General features: G+C 50.3%; 7 protein-coding genes and 1 non-coding gene across 8 annotated transcripts; 6 read left to right on the top strand and 2 right to left on the bottom strand.

Annotated features, from left to right (window-relative positions):
- Positions 1–555: 555 nt before the first annotated feature.
- On the top strand, positions 556–2,306 carry EJ05DRAFT_472149 (enolase C-terminal domain-like protein). Its single transcript, XM_033743125.1, has 3 exons — positions 556–657; positions 709–813; positions 861–2,306. The coding sequence occupies exons 1-3, from the start codon at positions 613–615 to the stop codon at positions 2,055–2,057; spliced, it is 1,347 nt and encodes a 448-aa protein (XP_033605686.1). The 5' UTR covers positions 556–612; the 3' UTR covers positions 2,058–2,306.
- A 1,825-nt stretch (positions 2,307–4,131) lies between these two features.
- EJ05DRAFT_482060 (exo-beta 1,3 glucanase-like protein) lies at positions 4,132–6,701 on the top strand (the record flags this gene model as incomplete). The annotated part of the gene is made up of 4 exons (XM_033745137.1): positions 4,132–4,438; positions 4,487–4,945; positions 4,997–6,616; positions 6,667–6,701. The coding sequence occupies 4 exons, from the start codon at positions 4,132–4,134 to the stop codon at positions 6,699–6,701; spliced, it is 2,421 nt and encodes an 806-aa protein (XP_033605685.1).
- Positions 6,702–7,186: 485 nt separating this feature from the next.
- On the top strand, positions 7,187–8,635 carry EJ05DRAFT_506847 (uncharacterized protein; the record flags this gene model as incomplete). The annotated part of the gene is made up of 4 exons (XM_033747862.1): positions 7,187–7,362; positions 7,420–7,435; positions 7,488–7,581; positions 7,664–8,635. 4 exons carry the CDS (start codon positions 7,187–7,189, stop codon positions 8,368–8,370), a joined length of 993 nt encoding a protein of 330 aa, XP_033605684.1. The 3' UTR covers positions 8,371–8,635.
- A 42-nt stretch (positions 8,636–8,677) lies between these two features.
- Positions 8,678–9,574, bottom strand: EJ05DRAFT_534618 (uncharacterized protein). Its single transcript, XM_033749195.1, has 2 exons — positions 9,345–9,574; positions 8,678–9,290 (listed from the first exon to the last, which is right to left on the bottom strand). The coding sequence occupies exons 1-2, from the start codon at positions 9,447–9,449 to the stop codon at positions 9,042–9,044; spliced, it is 354 nt and encodes a 117-aa protein (XP_033605683.1). The 5' UTR covers positions 9,450–9,574; the 3' UTR covers positions 8,678–9,041.
- A 189-nt stretch (positions 9,575–9,763) lies between these two features.
- On the bottom strand, positions 9,764–11,424 carry EJ05DRAFT_472145 (alpha/beta-hydrolase). The gene is made up of 3 exons (XM_033743124.1): positions 10,923–11,424; positions 10,684–10,870; positions 9,764–10,628 (listed from the first exon to the last, which is right to left on the bottom strand). The coding sequence occupies exons 1-3, from the start codon at positions 11,221–11,223 to the stop codon at positions 9,923–9,925; spliced, it is 1,194 nt and encodes a 397-aa protein (XP_033605682.1). The 5' UTR covers positions 11,224–11,424; the 3' UTR covers positions 9,764–9,922.
- Positions 11,425–11,660: 236 nt separating this feature from the next.
- Positions 11,661–11,741, top strand: EJ05DRAFT_t8. The gene has a single exon. It is a non-coding gene; the product is annotated as a tRNA-Ser (tRNA).
- Positions 11,742–12,267: 526 nt separating this feature from the next.
- EJ05DRAFT_472144 (uncharacterized protein) lies at positions 12,268–13,505 on the top strand. The gene has a single exon (XM_033743123.1). It carries the CDS (start codon positions 12,440–12,442, stop codon positions 13,334–13,336), a length of 897 nt encoding a protein of 298 aa, XP_033605681.1. The 5' UTR covers positions 12,268–12,439; the 3' UTR covers positions 13,337–13,505.
- A 171-nt stretch (positions 13,506–13,676) lies between these two features.
- On the top strand, positions 13,677–15,587 carry EJ05DRAFT_472143 (uncharacterized protein; the record flags this gene model as incomplete). Its single annotated transcript, XM_033743122.1, has 1 exon — positions 13,677–15,587. A coding segment is annotated over exon 1 (1,681 nt), but the record flags the coding sequence as incomplete, so codon positions are not given.
- Positions 15,588–16,218: the final 631 nt, after the last annotated feature.

Raw genomic sequence — 16,218 nt, 5'->3', positions numbered from 1 at the left:
TTCCCCGCATCCATTTCCGGGAAGCCGAAAGCCCGGGACTGCCAGATATGGCAATTCTTTCTACTCGACCTCAACAGACTACGTTCTCAATAGGAGATCGCTAGGTTCTGGCTGTGGACATATCATTAATGTGTTGTTAAGCATAAGCCGAAGCAATCTTATCCACGTCCAAATAGGTGTGTTGCACTTGGGCCAGAAACGGTAAAATATCCTTCAGTTTCATTGCTGCCTGAGGCTTGCAGAATCTGTTTCTCTTCTGACAGTGAATACGAGCCATCTCCTCGTCGTCTCTCCGGAACATCTCCATATTGTTATTTTCGTCGCTTGCAACAATGCTTGAGTTTCAAGGGCGATGCTCCCGATACCACGATTTGAGCCAACTTCAATCAAGCTTTCAAGGCGTTTTATGCCATGATGTCGGTAGTCCCGCTCAAGCTCGGAGGAGATTTCTCCGCCTATCAGCCCCGCCGTAGGGTTGACCTCACGACTGGAAACCACGCATACAAATAGCACGAAACGGGTCTTCGTCCCAATTACAAAGTGGTCTAGTCATCCACGGTTTTCAACACAAGACCTCCGAGACCAGTATCAAGACGTAGCTAGCCTTTCACGATGGTTACCATTACTGGGGTTGAGACCAAGGACGTCAGATTCCCGGTGGGCTCAGACTTGTGATCTACCTGAACTCTCATGCTGATTGTAAGCAAGACGTCCCTTGACAAGACTGGCTCGGATGCTATGAATGCAGCTGGTGATTATTCATCGGCATATTGCATTCTCTCTACAGACTCCGATCTCACCGGTCACGGCATGGTATGTGTCGAATAGTCACCTTGTATGTCGTAGGCTAATAGTTGCAGACATTTACAATTGGTAGAGGCAACGAGATTGTCTGCGCTGCCATACCGCTCTTAGCCAACAGGATCGTTGGTAAATCCTTGGAATCACTGACGGAAAATTGGGGCAAGACGTGGCGATATCTTGTAGCTGACAGCCAGTTGCGTTGGATTGGACCGGAAAAGGGTGTGATTCATCTTGCTCTCGGTGCCGTCGTGAACGCAATATGGGATCTCTGGGCGAAGCAGCTCAACAAACCAGTATGGCGGATCGTGGCAGACATGAGCCCTGAGGAGGTCGTCAGCTGCATTGACTTTCGTTACATTACAGACGCACTCACACCGGAAGAAGCTCTGGACATTTTGAAGTCGAGAGAGTCTGGCAAGGCACAACGTATCAAAGACGCTGAGGCCAATAAAGCTGTTCCGGCCTATACAACTAGCGCTGGATGGTTGGGATACGGGGAAGACAAGATGCGCGCGTTGCTGAAGGAGACCTTGGCCGAAGGCTACAAACACTTTAAACTCAAGGTTGGCACATCGTTAGCAGAGGACACGCTACGGCTGGGTATCGCGCGTGAAATCCTCGGCTACGACAAAGGAAACGTTCTCATGGTCGATGCCAATCAAGTGTGGTCTGTTCCAGATGCAATTGCTTACATGAAAGAGCTTTCCGCATACAAGCCTTGGTTCATTGAGGAGCCAACTTCGCCAGATGATATCCTCGGGCATGCGGCAATTCGACAAGCTCTTGAGCCATACGGCATCGGTGTAGCGACTGGTGAGATGTGCCAGAATAGAGTCATCTTCAAGCAGTTGCTACAAGCCAAGGCTATATCAGTTTGCCAGATCGACGCTTGCCGGCTTGGAGGAGTGAACGAGGTTCTCGCTGTGTTACTCATGGCTGCCAAGTTCGGGGTGCCAGTCATACCGCACTCGGGAGGCGTTGGTCTTCCAGAATATACACAACATCTCAGTACAATTGACTATGTTGTTGTTAGTGGGAAGCTGAGTCTGCTCGAATACGTCGATCATTTGCACGAGCATTTTCTGCATCCTGCTCAGGTCAAAGACGGATACATGGTGACGCCGACAGAGGCGGGATATAGCGTGGAGATGAAGCACGAAAGCATGCTCCAGTATGAATATCCCGGTCAGGCTGGTGTTAGCTGGTGGAAGTCGGAAGAGGCGAAACCTATCCTGGAAGGAGAAAAGATATAAGAGGTGGCTAGACTTTGGTCGCCCTATGTTCATCTTTGTACGTCTCCACATTAGTCGCATCGAAAGTGCTGGTTAATTACGTATGGTTGCTTTTTTCGGTATAACGGAAGCTCGCACACTGTCCCTCGTATTATCAGCTCGACATGTAAATTAAAAGGGAGAAAGCTAGTATGTTACAAAATCGTATGTTCCCGTCTATCAGGAATCTAGTCTACAACATTTTAGTCCAACAGACAGCAAATGAAGGCATGATACTAAGAGCTTAACGTCGTCCGTAAGGAGGCACAACATCACGGCGTAGCCTAGACGAAAGGAACAGGGGATCTTCAGGGCGCGATGTCGATCATCTTAACCGAATCGATCAACACTCCATGGAATGAAGATCTGTTCCACGAATGAGAACAAAGGTAACTACCTACAAGCCTCCAAACTTTGATGAAGCAGCAAAAAGCATATCCATTCTGGTCCGTGTTCGGCAGTAATTGTGATATTCCAACATTCAGGCTGTGGCAACTCAATGTGATTGGCTATCATTATATCGACACCACCGTGAAGTACTAGTGCATATCCAACCATAGCTTGAGTCCTTACGTGGCAGCGAGTGAGACCTAGCCGTTCAGCCCTATTAATTATCCTATGCACTTACAGATTGTCGCTGTGTGATGCTACCTGGAACCAGGACCAGGTAAAATCACTTTCGGGGTGTTTTCTCGACCAGGCAGGTGATGGCAGCTGGCACATATCAGCAGCAAAGTATAGAGGCTCTGTACTACTTCGAGATGCCTCTCCGCATCTGCCCATAACACAAAGAACAACTGCCTCGGCCAGGTTCGCAATGTGGCGTTACGCGTTGCACTTGAATGTCTTTACACATGCTGTGGAGAGATCTGATGCCAGCTGGCGTTGCGCTGAGATGATGACTTGTACTCTGTGTATAGGGCGGATGGAAAAGAACAGCTTGGCGCAATGGAGAAGTATCTTTTGCCATACAGTTCAGCCTACAAGACTGTGCGTAGTTACATTCCGGACCCTGGTATTGAGACGATTTGACGAGCGCATGATGCACTATTATAGTATACACCGGACAACGCCTCTGGAGACGGCGGCGAGCGGGGGAAACGGTCGGGAGGATGATACAGCACGATGGCTGCCGTGCAAACATATTAGTCAAATCAAGGGAGCTCAAGGCAAGGAGCGCATGCTGATGAGATGGGTTCGTGAATAATAGAATGATGAATGAGAGGCGTGAATAGTACGGTGATGGATCACAAGACAACAACAGCTGGGCGATTTAGGGCAGCGCACCTGCCGCACTGGGCGAGGCGGGTGGCCAGTCAACCCCTGAAAGCCACCACCTGCACCAGCCCCACCACCTCTTGAATCTTTTCAAAGGAAAATCTGGGGAAGACTTCAAGACAGCCATGTGGTAAGAATATGCAACCTCATGCGCATACAACACGGCGAACTACTTGCAAGGCTCCCTGTAGTACCACCCTGCACAGGAATGGCGTCTGTTGCTTATACGCGCCGACTCGCTGCTCCCAGCCTATCCTGTTGGCTTCTATGTCGCTTCGAAGTCTGCTCCGAGAAAAAGTCTGAATGAATGCCCTTATGACCTCTTCTGACCCAAGGAGATACAGGGCACCAAGAAGCCAAGTAGTAGTAACAAAGCCACACTGCGATGTGGGTGATGGCACCCTGAGCTAGTTTGCCCAGCCGATTCACACGGACGAGCGATTCATCTGCGACCCATCCAATGGCCACTCATTGCGGCTAAGATGTTCGCTCACCAGGACATTGGACAGCTGGTCAACGCCAGCTCATACTAGACACGGACGGCGACGATCAGTCCTTCCCGACCCAAAGGACGTGCTTCGCGTGCCTGAACTCTCTGCTGGAAGATTGGCAGTGGCTTGCGGCGTGATATCTCCGCATGTCCTTGCATTTATGTATAAGATTGGATATATACCCCGTATGGCATGATGAGATTAAGTCCGCACACTTGTCCTGGTGATTTGTACTCGACGGATACAGGCAGTATCATTTTCCATTCTTCCTGGCTATCTTCTTCATTATGCGTTATCTCCCTTTCCTTGCCTTGGCGGCGGGAGCTCAGGCTCTCGTTGACTTGCCTCAAGTCAGCGCCTTTGTGCAGCAGGCCTTGACGGCTGGAAATTTCGAGAACTATACTTCTGCTACCGCTCCAGCCATTCAGCCTGCGGCCACTCCAACTGTAGATTTTCGCATAGAGTCGGATATACATGCTCAGGATGTTGGGTACTGGATGAAGGACATCGCCAAGCAGGGACGATCCGCCTTCAACTCAAACCCAAGCGGATACAAGGTATGGAGGAACGTGGTGGCGGACTACGGTGCCAAAGGTTTGTTTATATGCTTATTGTATGAATACAATCGCTAACAGATAACAGGTGACGGGGTGACTGATGATACTGCTGCCATTAATCGTGCTATCAGCGATGGGGGTCGTTGTGGACCAGGAAACTGCCAGTCTTCTACCGTCTCCCCTGCTGTTGTATACTTTCCGGCTGGAACCTATGTGGTCTCCCAATCCATCATCCAATACTACAACACTATGATGATTGGTAACCCAAATTCTCTTCCCGTGCTCAAGGCCACTTCGAACTTTCAAGGTCTGGGAGTGATCGATGCCAATCCGTATCAAAGTGGTGGAGCTCAAGGATGGACGTCAACCAATGTTTTCTTCCGCCAGATCCGCAACTTTATCATTGACTTGACTCCTGTTCCGGCTGCTACGGCTGCTACCGGTATCCACTGGGCTGTCTCTCAAGCCACTAGTCTCCAGAACATTCAAATCAAGATGACCAAGGCATCAAACTCGCAACAGCAGGGCATCTTCATTGAGAATGGTGAGTTATAGAACGATCCTCATGAGGTGTTTGGATCTAACGTGATAAAAGGTTCCGGTGGCTGGATGAATGACCTCACTATTACTGGTGGTCTTTACGGCTTGAATGTTGGTAATCAGCAATTTTCCGTTCGTGGTGTGACCATCGATGGCGCTATCACTGGTGTCTCTCAAATCTGGAGCTGGGGATTCACCTACCAGCAAATGAAGATTTCCAATTGTCAGACCGCCTTTGACATTGCCAACGGCGGATCCACCAACCAGAACGTTGGGTCAGTCAATATCATCGACAGCACCATCACCAACTGCCCAACGTTTGTCAACACTGCCTGGACTTCAAGTTCCAGTCCTCCATCCGCCGGCAGCTTGAACATCGAGAACGTTGCGCTCTCTAACGTCGGTGTGGGCGTGAAGAGTCCCAATGGAAATGTACTTGGTGGTGGTAGTACGACGATTGGTGGCTGGAAACAAGGGCACCAATATACTCCCACCGGTCCTCAGAATACCCAAGGGTCTTTCACTCCTGCATCCCGCTCCACTGGTCTTCTTGGCAGTGGTAACAATTATTACTTCAAGTCAAAGCCATTTTATGCCAGCAATCCAGTTTCTGATTTCGTCAGCATTCGCAGCGCCGGTGCCAAGGGCGACGGATCTACCGATGACAGCACAGCTATTCAGAATGCTATCAACAGTGCCGCTTCCAACAACAAGATCGTGTACTTTGACCAAGGTACTTACAAGGTCACCAAGACTATCACCTTTCCGCCAAACACGCGGGTTGTGGGTGAGGCGTTCCCCGTCATCATGGCGACAGGCTCCTACTTCAACGACGTCAACAACCCCAAAGCTGTTGTACAGGTCGGTACGTCTGGTCAATCGGGTACCATTGAGTGGTCAGATATGATTCTTAGCACACAGGGCACTACTGCTGGTGCAAAGATGATTGAGTGGAATCTCAATGCCGCCCGTGGAAGTGGTATGTGGGATGTCCACACTCGCATCGGTGGCTTCGCTGGGTCCAACCAGTCTGTCGGAAACTGCCCAAAGAACGCTGGTGTGAACAAGAACTGCATGGCTGCCTATATGAGCATGCACATCACATCGTCCGCCAAGGGTGCTTACATCGAGAACAGCTGGCTCTGGACCGCGGATCATGATCTCGATGAGGGTCAGTCCACCCAGATCACAATCTACACAGGCCGTGGCCTCTTGATCGAAGGTGGCAATACGTGGCTGTACGGCTCCGGTGTAGAGCACCACGCTCTGTACCAGTACAACATCGTCAACACCGCTGATGTATTCTCCACATTCCTCCAGACCGAGACCCCCTACTGGCAACCAAACCCCGACGTCCGTAACCAGCCTTTCCCATTCAATAATAATCAAGATCCAAACTACTCTAACTGCCAGAGCGGTAATTGTGATGCTCTTGGTCTGCGCATCAACAACGCCAAGAATCTTTTCTTCTACGGCGCCGGCTTCTACTCTTTCTTCAACAACTACTCGACCACGTGCAGCAATAATCCTGGTAACTCTGATTGTCAATCGCAGATGGTGCTGATTGAGGGTCCTTCCACAAACATTCGTGTGTATGCTCTTAGCACAATTGGATCGCAGAGCATGATTGTGAGGAACGGTCAGAGCATCGCTAGATACTCCGATAACGAGAATGGTAAGTTCTCACATCAATCCCTCGGCGTGTATCACTGCTAATAGACACAGTGTTTCCGGAAACCATTGGCTATTTTGCTGTCTGAGGAAACTGTCGAACAGAGTCTTGGAAAGGACTTGGGGGAGAGACTACTTAGGGCTTCTTGTCTATACTATACTTGGGATGCTCACCAAGAGGACTGCACAGCGTACATATTTCAATTTGTCGATACCCGCATAGCTATTTTTATTCCATATCGTATTTTTGACAAGCGATGCTATGTGATCTTTCTCGGATTCAAGAAGAAAACGTGTTGGCCTGTCCCCGACGCGTGCGTTGAGCAGTTGGCGCAATCCGATTGGTTGATGTATGATCCGGTGGCCTGGACCCTTGGGACATATCTGGACCCCGGATTCAGATTAAACTCCCGTCCTAAAAAGACACCACGTCGAGCAATTGAGACGCAACAGCTCGGCATTCATATTCTGATATGTGTCGAAGAGCGTCGTAGGCCTTATATCTATTGCCGATCCTCCTCTTTCTCCTCCGCCTCGAACCAGTGCGGTTCACCATCCACCTGTAGCCGCCACCATGGCACACCGCGCCATCACCTCCTTTCCCTCCCTCTCCATTTTGCTCACGAGCCTACTATCTTTTCACGCGTACCTCGCCGCGGCCGCATCCGAGCAACAACCGCTGAAAGAACAAGAGAAGACGGCATATAAAATTGGTCAAGCGATACCGGTGACGTGTCTGAACAGAACAATGTGAGTGGCATGCGGCAGCGCTCCAACATTGAGAGAAGCGCTAACGCAATGCTGCAGAGATACAGGCGAACATGTAAGCCTCAAGACGCCAACCGAATAGAAACACTGCTCATGTCGTGACACAGATCACGGATGAATTGGGACAGCTACAGTACATCGACTTCCCGACCTGTAGCGAGACAGGACGGCCGCTCGAACTAGCATTTGGCGTTGATAAAGGTGAGACAGCGACTGTACCACACTCCCACATAAATTTTCGTGTCTTCTCGAAGCATCTCTCGCTAACTCTGCGCTCTCATAGAAATCAATTGCACTCTCGACTTCATCTCCGACCCCTTCTTCCACCTCCTCGAATTCTACATTCACAATGACGCTCCCCTGACCTGCCGCATCCCCACCCGCCCTCTCACCCCCGACTCTTCATCATCCATCGCCATCCCCGTCGACTCCACAAACAACCAAGTCGGCGCCCTTGGCTCGCAATCAACGCTCTACACTCCTCTCGTCGTCGCCCTCACCGGCACCCTCCAACTCTCCCACGTCCACGTCGCAAACTACCTCAACCTCCTCCTCCACGCCGCGCCAAAATCTACATCCCCCGGCACAATCGACGCAGCATCTGCATACTCCGTCTCCAGCGGCACGCGCCACACAAAGGTCATCATCGGCGATGCATTGACACTACATTTCAGCGTGCGCTGGTATCCGAGCCCCGTCTTACCGAGTGGCTGGGCCGGTGTGGGCGGCCATATTTTCCTGAGCACGCTCGTGTATTGCTTGCTGAGTGCGGGCGCGGCGACGGCGGTGTGTATTGCGTATTTCAGAGGCGTTGCGCTGCCGAGGAGGTTGCAGCGCTATGCGAAGGATAAGGTTGGGAATGGTTTGGGTGGGTATGGGTATGGAGCTGGGGGGCTGCCGCAGCATGGAAATGGGACGGCGAAGAACGGATATGCTGGGTATGGAGGGTATGGGTATGGGGTTAGCACTGGGACGGGGAAGAGGGATTGAGGGCAGGAGTGATGTGTGAGGGGTGCGAACTGAATGGGATTTATATACTTGCTTGCTCATATTTCATATGAACATATACGCATTCCAGATGTAGAGCGACGTTAATGAGCATGTAGCCACTGGTTGCACTACGTGCGCCATTTATATGACATAAGTTTTAGGAAAAGTACTACAGTATAGTAGAGAAAAGATTATGTACTACCTTGAGATAATCGTAGTATTGATCCTATATAGGAAATTAAAGCAAGATATAATGCAATAGGAGCATCTACACTATAAGGTTTCATCATAGTACAGAAGTGGCATTGGTCTTGAATACAGTGTTTCTCAATATATAGATCTAATTATCCCTCGTTGCTACACAAAAGTCCCATTATACATCTATCTCGTAACGATACTGAAGAAAGTGTGAGATGTATTCCGTGGCCCAATCATCTTCTTGATCTGAAGTATACATGGCGGTCCAAGTTTCCAGAAGTCTTGCAGGTCATCTTGAATGAATCCTGTACCATCCACCATATATACTTTCCCAATTCTGTAACACTGACATGGCGCCGCTCCTGAGCCCCCTCTAAGAATCCACTAAACACCAACACACTGGACTTGAGTCCTCCTCACGACCAGATTGAATGTACAAACCCACAGAACACCAAGAAGCAGCAAGTTTCCTCTCACACAACACCTTCACTCTCCGCATTCCCATCCGCCGCAACAACCAACATCCCATCCGCCAAGCTCGGCGCATCTATCAGCGGCGCCACTATGCCCTTCAACTTCGCGTGCGCCTCACACTGCTCGTTGTAATACATCACGTCCTCCGCATTCGCGAATCGCGTTTGTGCAGCGACTGTGAAGCCGTGGCTGGGGGTGTTGGTGTGCAGACGGCATGCAAAGGCGCGGATGATATATGGTTTATCAGACTGTGCATGTGTCAATATTTTTTCTCTTTCAAAAAATCATGGCTTGAGGCATACTTTCCGGGCAGTGTTGCGCATTGTGGTGTATGCTTGGATGACGGTGTCGATGTGTTGAGGGGGGATTTTGAAGAGGACGATTCTGTCGATGTGTGGTGCTGACATGGTGTCACGGATGCTTGGGATAGAATGTATATAATTTAAAAATTGGTTGGAAATGGGGATGTAATTGGGATTCAGCTCTGTAATCTGTGTTTCTTATGTCGGGTCTGGCGTCTCTTATATTTTCCTTGTTGTGGTGGTCGTGGAGGCTTGTTCGGCATCATGCCGACGATATATGTCAGCAAGGCCGTGGGTCGAAATTCATGATGCGGCCTGCGGGTGTATCACGAAGGAGTATTAGTAATATAATGGCGCAGAACGTTCTGTTTCCATGATAGTATGGTCGAATTTATGTTCTACGATTACGCAATTAACACGACGGTTTCAGGGGGCGAGAGTCAAAAGAAGGTAAGACGCTCAGGGATGTCTTGTCAATATGTTTAGCTCGATGATACAATAGACACAATCCATTGATTTATGTGCGAATTGCAATCTGAGCATATTCCATATTCTGAGCAAGTGCAACATGCCAGAGCCTACACCACCATATCCACCCCATAAACTCCAAACCTCGCACCGGCCAAAAACCGATGCGCATAATCCAGCGTCTTCTGCGCTGAATCATGCAGAATCAACGTATGCCCACTCCGCGGCACACTCTGATAACTATACTCCGCCGCCGGAAACAACTCCTTCGTCTCCTCCAACAAACTCCCACACGCCGCAACACCCAACGCCGGATTTCCAAACCCACAGAAAATCTGATCCTGCTCGCCAGTAAGCACCAACACCCGCCCTTTATACCCCGGCGCCGCCGTGATGCCTTGCACATAGATGCTGAACAACTGGCCCAGCGCAATGACGTCCTGGGTCGTGTACCATTTCTTTGCCATCACGGGGTCGAAGTCGACCTGGTCCGGTGCGCCGAAGAATGAGCCTGTGCGTGTGGCTTCGATGGGCGTGACGACGTATGCGGGGTCATAGGTTGCGTATTTAGCTGGGTTGAAGAGCGCACCTGGCACAGGGGCGGTGAGCAGGGCGCCGGGGAGTGAGAGGTCGATGCGTTTGGAGAACCCGGTGAGGACGAAGGCGTCGAAGTCGGACGGGTAGAGCGCTGCGATGTTGTTACCGATCACCGAGCCGTAGCTATTGCCGACAAAGATGAGCGTGGTGAAGGGGTGGGGAAGTTGGCTTGTTGTGCCGGCGCGGAGCTGCACGGCGAGGTCGTGGATGAGGTCGTAGCTGGATGTTGTTAGGGGATGTGAATAGGGAAAGTGATATTGAGTTGAGGACTTACGTGTATGGCCCCTGGTTAATCAGGATCGGTTCTGATCTGGAGGAAGTGCCGTCGCCTGGAAGGTCGGTTGCAAGAGTGGGATAGCCCTGCTTGTTCGCATAGTCGATCCAGGAGTATTTCTCGGGCTGATATGCTGGAACTCCTAGGTTCGTTCCCCCCAAGCCACTCCACATATCCCTTGTTGTGCCTGTAGGAACCTGTCAGCACATGAAATGCCGGAATCAAATACAGATCTGTACCTATGGAGCCTACAAAGACCTGAAGTTTTCCATTATTTGCGTTCTTGACAGTCGGCTCGCAGTAGTAGCCCCCAATAGTCTCCGTTCCATTGGTCAGGATCTTAGGCAGGATATCTGCTTCGCCCGCTTCAATGATTGTCGTCGGATCAGCGAGACTGAGCTGTGAAAAATCACGGTTATACGCCGAGCCAGAGACTTTGAATGAAACCGCTTTGCAGTTCGCGTGTCTTGTCTCCAGGGGACTACTAAAAGCTAACTTCGCAGCTAGCGTAGCTACGCTCAGGATGGTGATTACACCCATTGTATTCGAGTGAATGGATGGCTTTGTCGCTCATTTGTCGGGAGGGAGACCCTCTGCCTTTCTACTCCATATTCTTGAAATGTTTTTGTAAACATTGACACCATGCCGCGCCACATCCGCAGAACATGCGGGGATTGTGTTCTTCGACCCTCTTTAGCGGACGATCATTTTGATGGTCACCACTCAGAGGCTGATGTTGCAGTCTAGCTGTTGAGCTTAAGGAGCTAACCGCCGATTGTTGCTATTGGGACTTACTAGCGCCGCATAAGATACCGAGGCTCTGAGGAAGCATTCCACCATGCGAAGGCAGGCGTAATTATAACTCTGCACACCTAAAAATGTAAGCAATGTATGTGCACCGGAAACAAATATTGAACAGCCAAATAATGATATCTTTGCTAGGTATATTACTACTAAGCCTTTAAGTGAGCAGGAATGGCACGATGGCGGAGTGGTTAACGCGCGGGCCTGCTAAGCCCGTTCCTTCGGGAGCGCGAGTTCGAATCTCGTTCGTGTCGACATTCTTTTTGATTTTTCCACTCGCCTCAAACTTTGCACGACGAGTACACACGCGTTCAGCGTTGTCCTCGTCTTGACTCATCAGGTTTTACGCTTTCTTTTGTTAGCTCTAGTGTAATAAGAATATAGGCCCCGATGACGTCATGCCTTAGCTTAACGCGGGGTATGGCCGTAATGTTTGCAAGCATTCACGGAGTGCATAGTATAAATCACAGATCGTATATAGTAGATTATCGACTATTATGACACGATTGCTATGTTGTCCTCGGGCAATGGTTTGCGATTACTATCCGCATTATTCATATTCTCAACATTTTCGATTGACATTTGTCAACAGCTTCTAGTCTTATGTCGAACAAACAGTATAGAGCCCGCGACAGGGTCGCTAAAGCTTAGTGTGTGTTCAAACTCTGGTCCCTACCGGCCAAAAGGAGCTCTGCACGAGTTTGCTCCGAGCTTTCTCCTGGGGGGCCTCGTGTCATCTGCAAAGGCGTGCTTTTGAATTAGTAAGTCAAGCTTCAGTTACCAATCGGGTGCAACTGAATGATGACGCTGTAGATATCTTAAATACTCCCAATTTCATGAAAACGGACACACACATCCACTTTCATCACAAACTCAAATCTCGAAAACTCTACTTCTGAGCATTGATCCCCTATACTACCTAGTCAACACCTGAATCTAACAGTAAAGGAACATGACTCGCTCAATCTTCAAGCATATTGACCCAACCTCCTACACGGGCAAGCCGTGGGGCAAAGTCGATGGTCCAGGTCGCTCATTCAAACTACTTGACCACGAACGCCCTGTGAACAACATTCGCGGCCGTGAGTCCGAATTCACCACCGAGAACTCCGGATTCGAAGTCCTCACAAAGCCCGCCACCGAGAAGCTCTTCACCAACGAAGAGGCAGTCCGCACCGGCTACTACGCCGAAGTTGAGACTCTCCTTAAAGAGCACCTGCCCGGGGTCAAGAAGGTTGTCATCTTTGACCACACCATCCGCCGCCGCACAAAGGACGCCCCGAGGCAACCTGTGCAGAATGTCCATGTTGACCAGACGCCCGATGCGGCTGACACACGTGTACGACGGCACTGCGGTGATGAAGCGGAGGAGTTGTTAAAGAACCGCTACTCTCTCATTAACGTATGGCGCCCGATCGAGAATCCCGCATCCGACTTCCCGCTTGCTGTCATCGACTGGCGAACGACTAGTCCGTCAGACTTTATCAAGGTCGACCTAATGTATCCCAAGCGTGAGGACAGCGTTGTCGACGATGACGACCGGGGCAAGGAGAAGCTTGCTGACCCGAGCAGCTGGGAGACCACCGAAGGCTACGAGGTCAAGGGCGAGACACTAGCCGTCGCGGGGAGTGACAAGCATCAGTTCTACTATGAGAAGGACATGACTCCTGATCAGGTGATGCTTCTCAAGTGCTATGATAGCCATGGTGATGGCAGGCCAGGAGGCAAAGCCGGAAGGGCTCTGCGAACACCGCATACCGCATTTGTTGACCCTGAAACACCAACAGATGCGCCTGGAAGGCAGTCGATTGAGGTTCGTTGCTTAGTCTTCTACGAGGAAGGCTACTGAGGTGCGCGAACGTCACTCTAGAAGAGAGATCTGTTCTGATTGCCCCATTCCGTGGTGGTGTTGATCTGAGCCTGTAAACCTGTTGATTTAGTATATTATAGTCGTATTAGCCTACCATTAGTCTTTCCTTCGAGAACGAATCTTTTGTTTAAGTACACCTGAGCCGATACTATTATGCCTTTTCTTGATAGTTACTGTATGATGTGTTTTCAGAGTAACAACACCGGACCATGGAGAGCGTAGATTGTCTTCAGGCCAAACAGCGCTAGACCTAAACAAGTATAGCTCCGCATCGGTAAGTCGGTCTTTGCGCAAAACAAAATTTCTAGACCATGTATTACTGCTCACCACAGTTAAAACTCATTGTAATAATTTACACACCTTAAGAGGTGACAGCCCTCAGAATGTTCGCTGTTCCAGGATGGAACCTGCCAGCGACTGTGAAGCCCCAAACCGCACCCCCAGAATCCAAGAGCTCCAGCAAGAAAAGGAAGAGAAAAGATGAGATTGGCAGCGAAGAAGAGAAGCGCACAGAGGGCCTAGTCGACCTCGCAAAGCTAGATGGCAACGGGCAGCTCGTGTCGCAGAAGAAAAAAAAGACCAAGGGAACAGGCTCAAACACAGTCGAGGTCGGAGAGAAAGGCGCGGCGACAAAGAAGTCGAGCAGAAACGACCGGCGAAAGAAAGCTCGAGAGGAGAGATTGAAGCAAAATGGCGGCGCCGTTACAGAACCCAAAGAAGCGGCGAGTAACGCACAAGCAGAAGAAGAACAGCCCTATAAGAAGCGCAAAAAAGACAGAAACCCGGAGGCCTCGAAGGAGCTTGCCCCCTCCGTCCTCTCCAACCCACTCCCAAAGCCCACGAAACTCGCAAAAGAGCCCCCTCAAGCAACACCCGCAATCGCGCCCAAGCCAACCACCCCGAAATCAACACTTACTCCCCTCCAAGCCGCCATGGCGCACAAGCTCTCCTCAGCGCGCTTCCGCCACCTTAACGAAACCCTCTACACCACCCCATCCACATCCTCTCTCACGCTCTTCTCCAAGAACCCAGAAATGTTCGACGAATACCACGCCGGCTTCAGTCAGCAAGTCGCCGTGTGGCCCTCTAATCCGGTCGATAAGTTCATATCCGACGTCCTGACCCGCGGCAAGGTCGGACTGCCGGACAGCCAGACAAAGAAGTTTTCCAAGGATAAAGGGGCGAAGGGCCGGAAGACTGGCAAGGATGCCGCAAACCCGAATCTGATACCTGTAAATGCAGACGGTGCGAAGCCGCTGCCACGGAACTTCCGCTCAGGGGAGAGTGTAATTGCAGACCTGGGCTGTGGCACGGCGGGACTGGCGACGGCGCTACAGAAGCATCTGGGGAAGCTGAAGTTGAAGGTTCATTCTTATGACTTGCATTCGCCATCGGCGCTTGTTACAAAGGCCGATATCTCAAACTTGCCGTTGAGAGATGGCGAACTTGATATCGCCATTTTCTGCCTTGCGCTCATGGGTACGAACTGGACGGACTTTGTGGACGAGGCATGGAGATGTCTGCATTGGAAAGGAGAATGCTGGGTCGGGGAGATACGCAGTCGTTTCGGGCGCGTGCAGAGTGGTGTGGTGAAGAACTCGATTGGGAGCCTCGATAAACGGAAGCAGCAGACGCAAAAGCATACACAGAAAAAGAACAGCATCAAACGAAAGGCTATAGGGTCTAGAGACTCAGACGACGAGAGTGAGCCTGAAACAAAGAAGGCCGCGATGAAGCATCCAGATGAGTATCTGAATACTGAGATCGATGACCCGGACATGCATGTAGCGCAGAAAATGGCCGCCGCGCAAGACACAGAACTTGGTCCTTTTCTTCAGGTCATGCGAAATCATGGCTTCAGTCTGGATGGTCAGGCTGATTTGAGCAACAAAATGTTCGTGAAGATGGTGTTCATCAAGAATGTGCAGCCGGTGGTGGGAAAGAATGTGAAAGAGCAACCAGTCGAAGTAAAGGGCATGAAGGGAAAGAAGTTCATCGAACGCGATGAGCTGCTAGCACCAGAAGAGGAGGGCAAGGTGCTGAAGCCTTGTGTGTATAAGCTAAGGTAGATGAAATGATTGACATAATTACCTCTTCCTACTTGAGCGTACTCAGCCGCAACTAAACACTTCCCTATCTCACTGCCACATAGTGATATCATGGCATCAGTGCCGTTGGAAGCCATTGAGGATGCCCAAAATAGCTTGATCTGATTGTTTGACATTGATCACTATCCGTGCAGTCAGCTATGCGTTGGAAGAGCTGAATTGTAGCTTCTCATACTTTCCGTTGGGCCATTGTCGTTGGTCAAATAGTGAGCAATGTGAATGATCCTTTTACGGCGAGCTCGGGGTGAAAGAAGGCGGCAAGCATTGGATGATGCGAGGTTATGAAGAGAGTGATATGCGTAGAGATAGTGGTCCAAACGCATCGGCCAGTAATTACGCACAGCGAACGTGGTGAAGCGCAGGCTTCCAGATATCTTGTAACTCGGTCGGAGAGTATATGGTCGAGAACAGAAGTCAAATCCATCTTGCTCCGTTGTATCGTAGAAGCCGCCTCACTCGGAGGAAGAAGCGCCAAAGCCACCAGAGGAGGGCCAACCATAGAAGAATTTCCACAGTGATACTAGTCACGTGCAAGTCATCCAGTTCGTCTTCAGTCTCGACAATCACATATGTGGCATTGTCAGATGTGCCGGGGCTATCATAAACCGACAGCCAATCTGACTGTGTTTCATCCATAGGGGGATCAACGGCGTCTATCCGGAGGCAATCCTCTTCTGACATGTATAGCGATCCTTGTCAAGACGATGATGCGGAAGAGAAAGTAGATGGTCGATATCCACGCTGTGACTAGGA

Source organism: Pseudovirgaria hyperparasitica (assembly GCF_010093815.1).
Source record: "Pseudovirgaria hyperparasitica strain CBS 121739 unplaced genomic scaffold EJ05scaffold_1, whole genome shotgun sequence".
NCBI classification, from domain to species: domain Eukaryota; kingdom Fungi; phylum Ascomycota; class Dothideomycetes; order Acrospermales; family Acrospermaceae; genus Pseudovirgaria; species Pseudovirgaria hyperparasitica.
The sequence above is the reverse complement of the archived record's forward strand: the minus strand, read 5'-3'. Positions and strand labels throughout refer to the sequence as shown.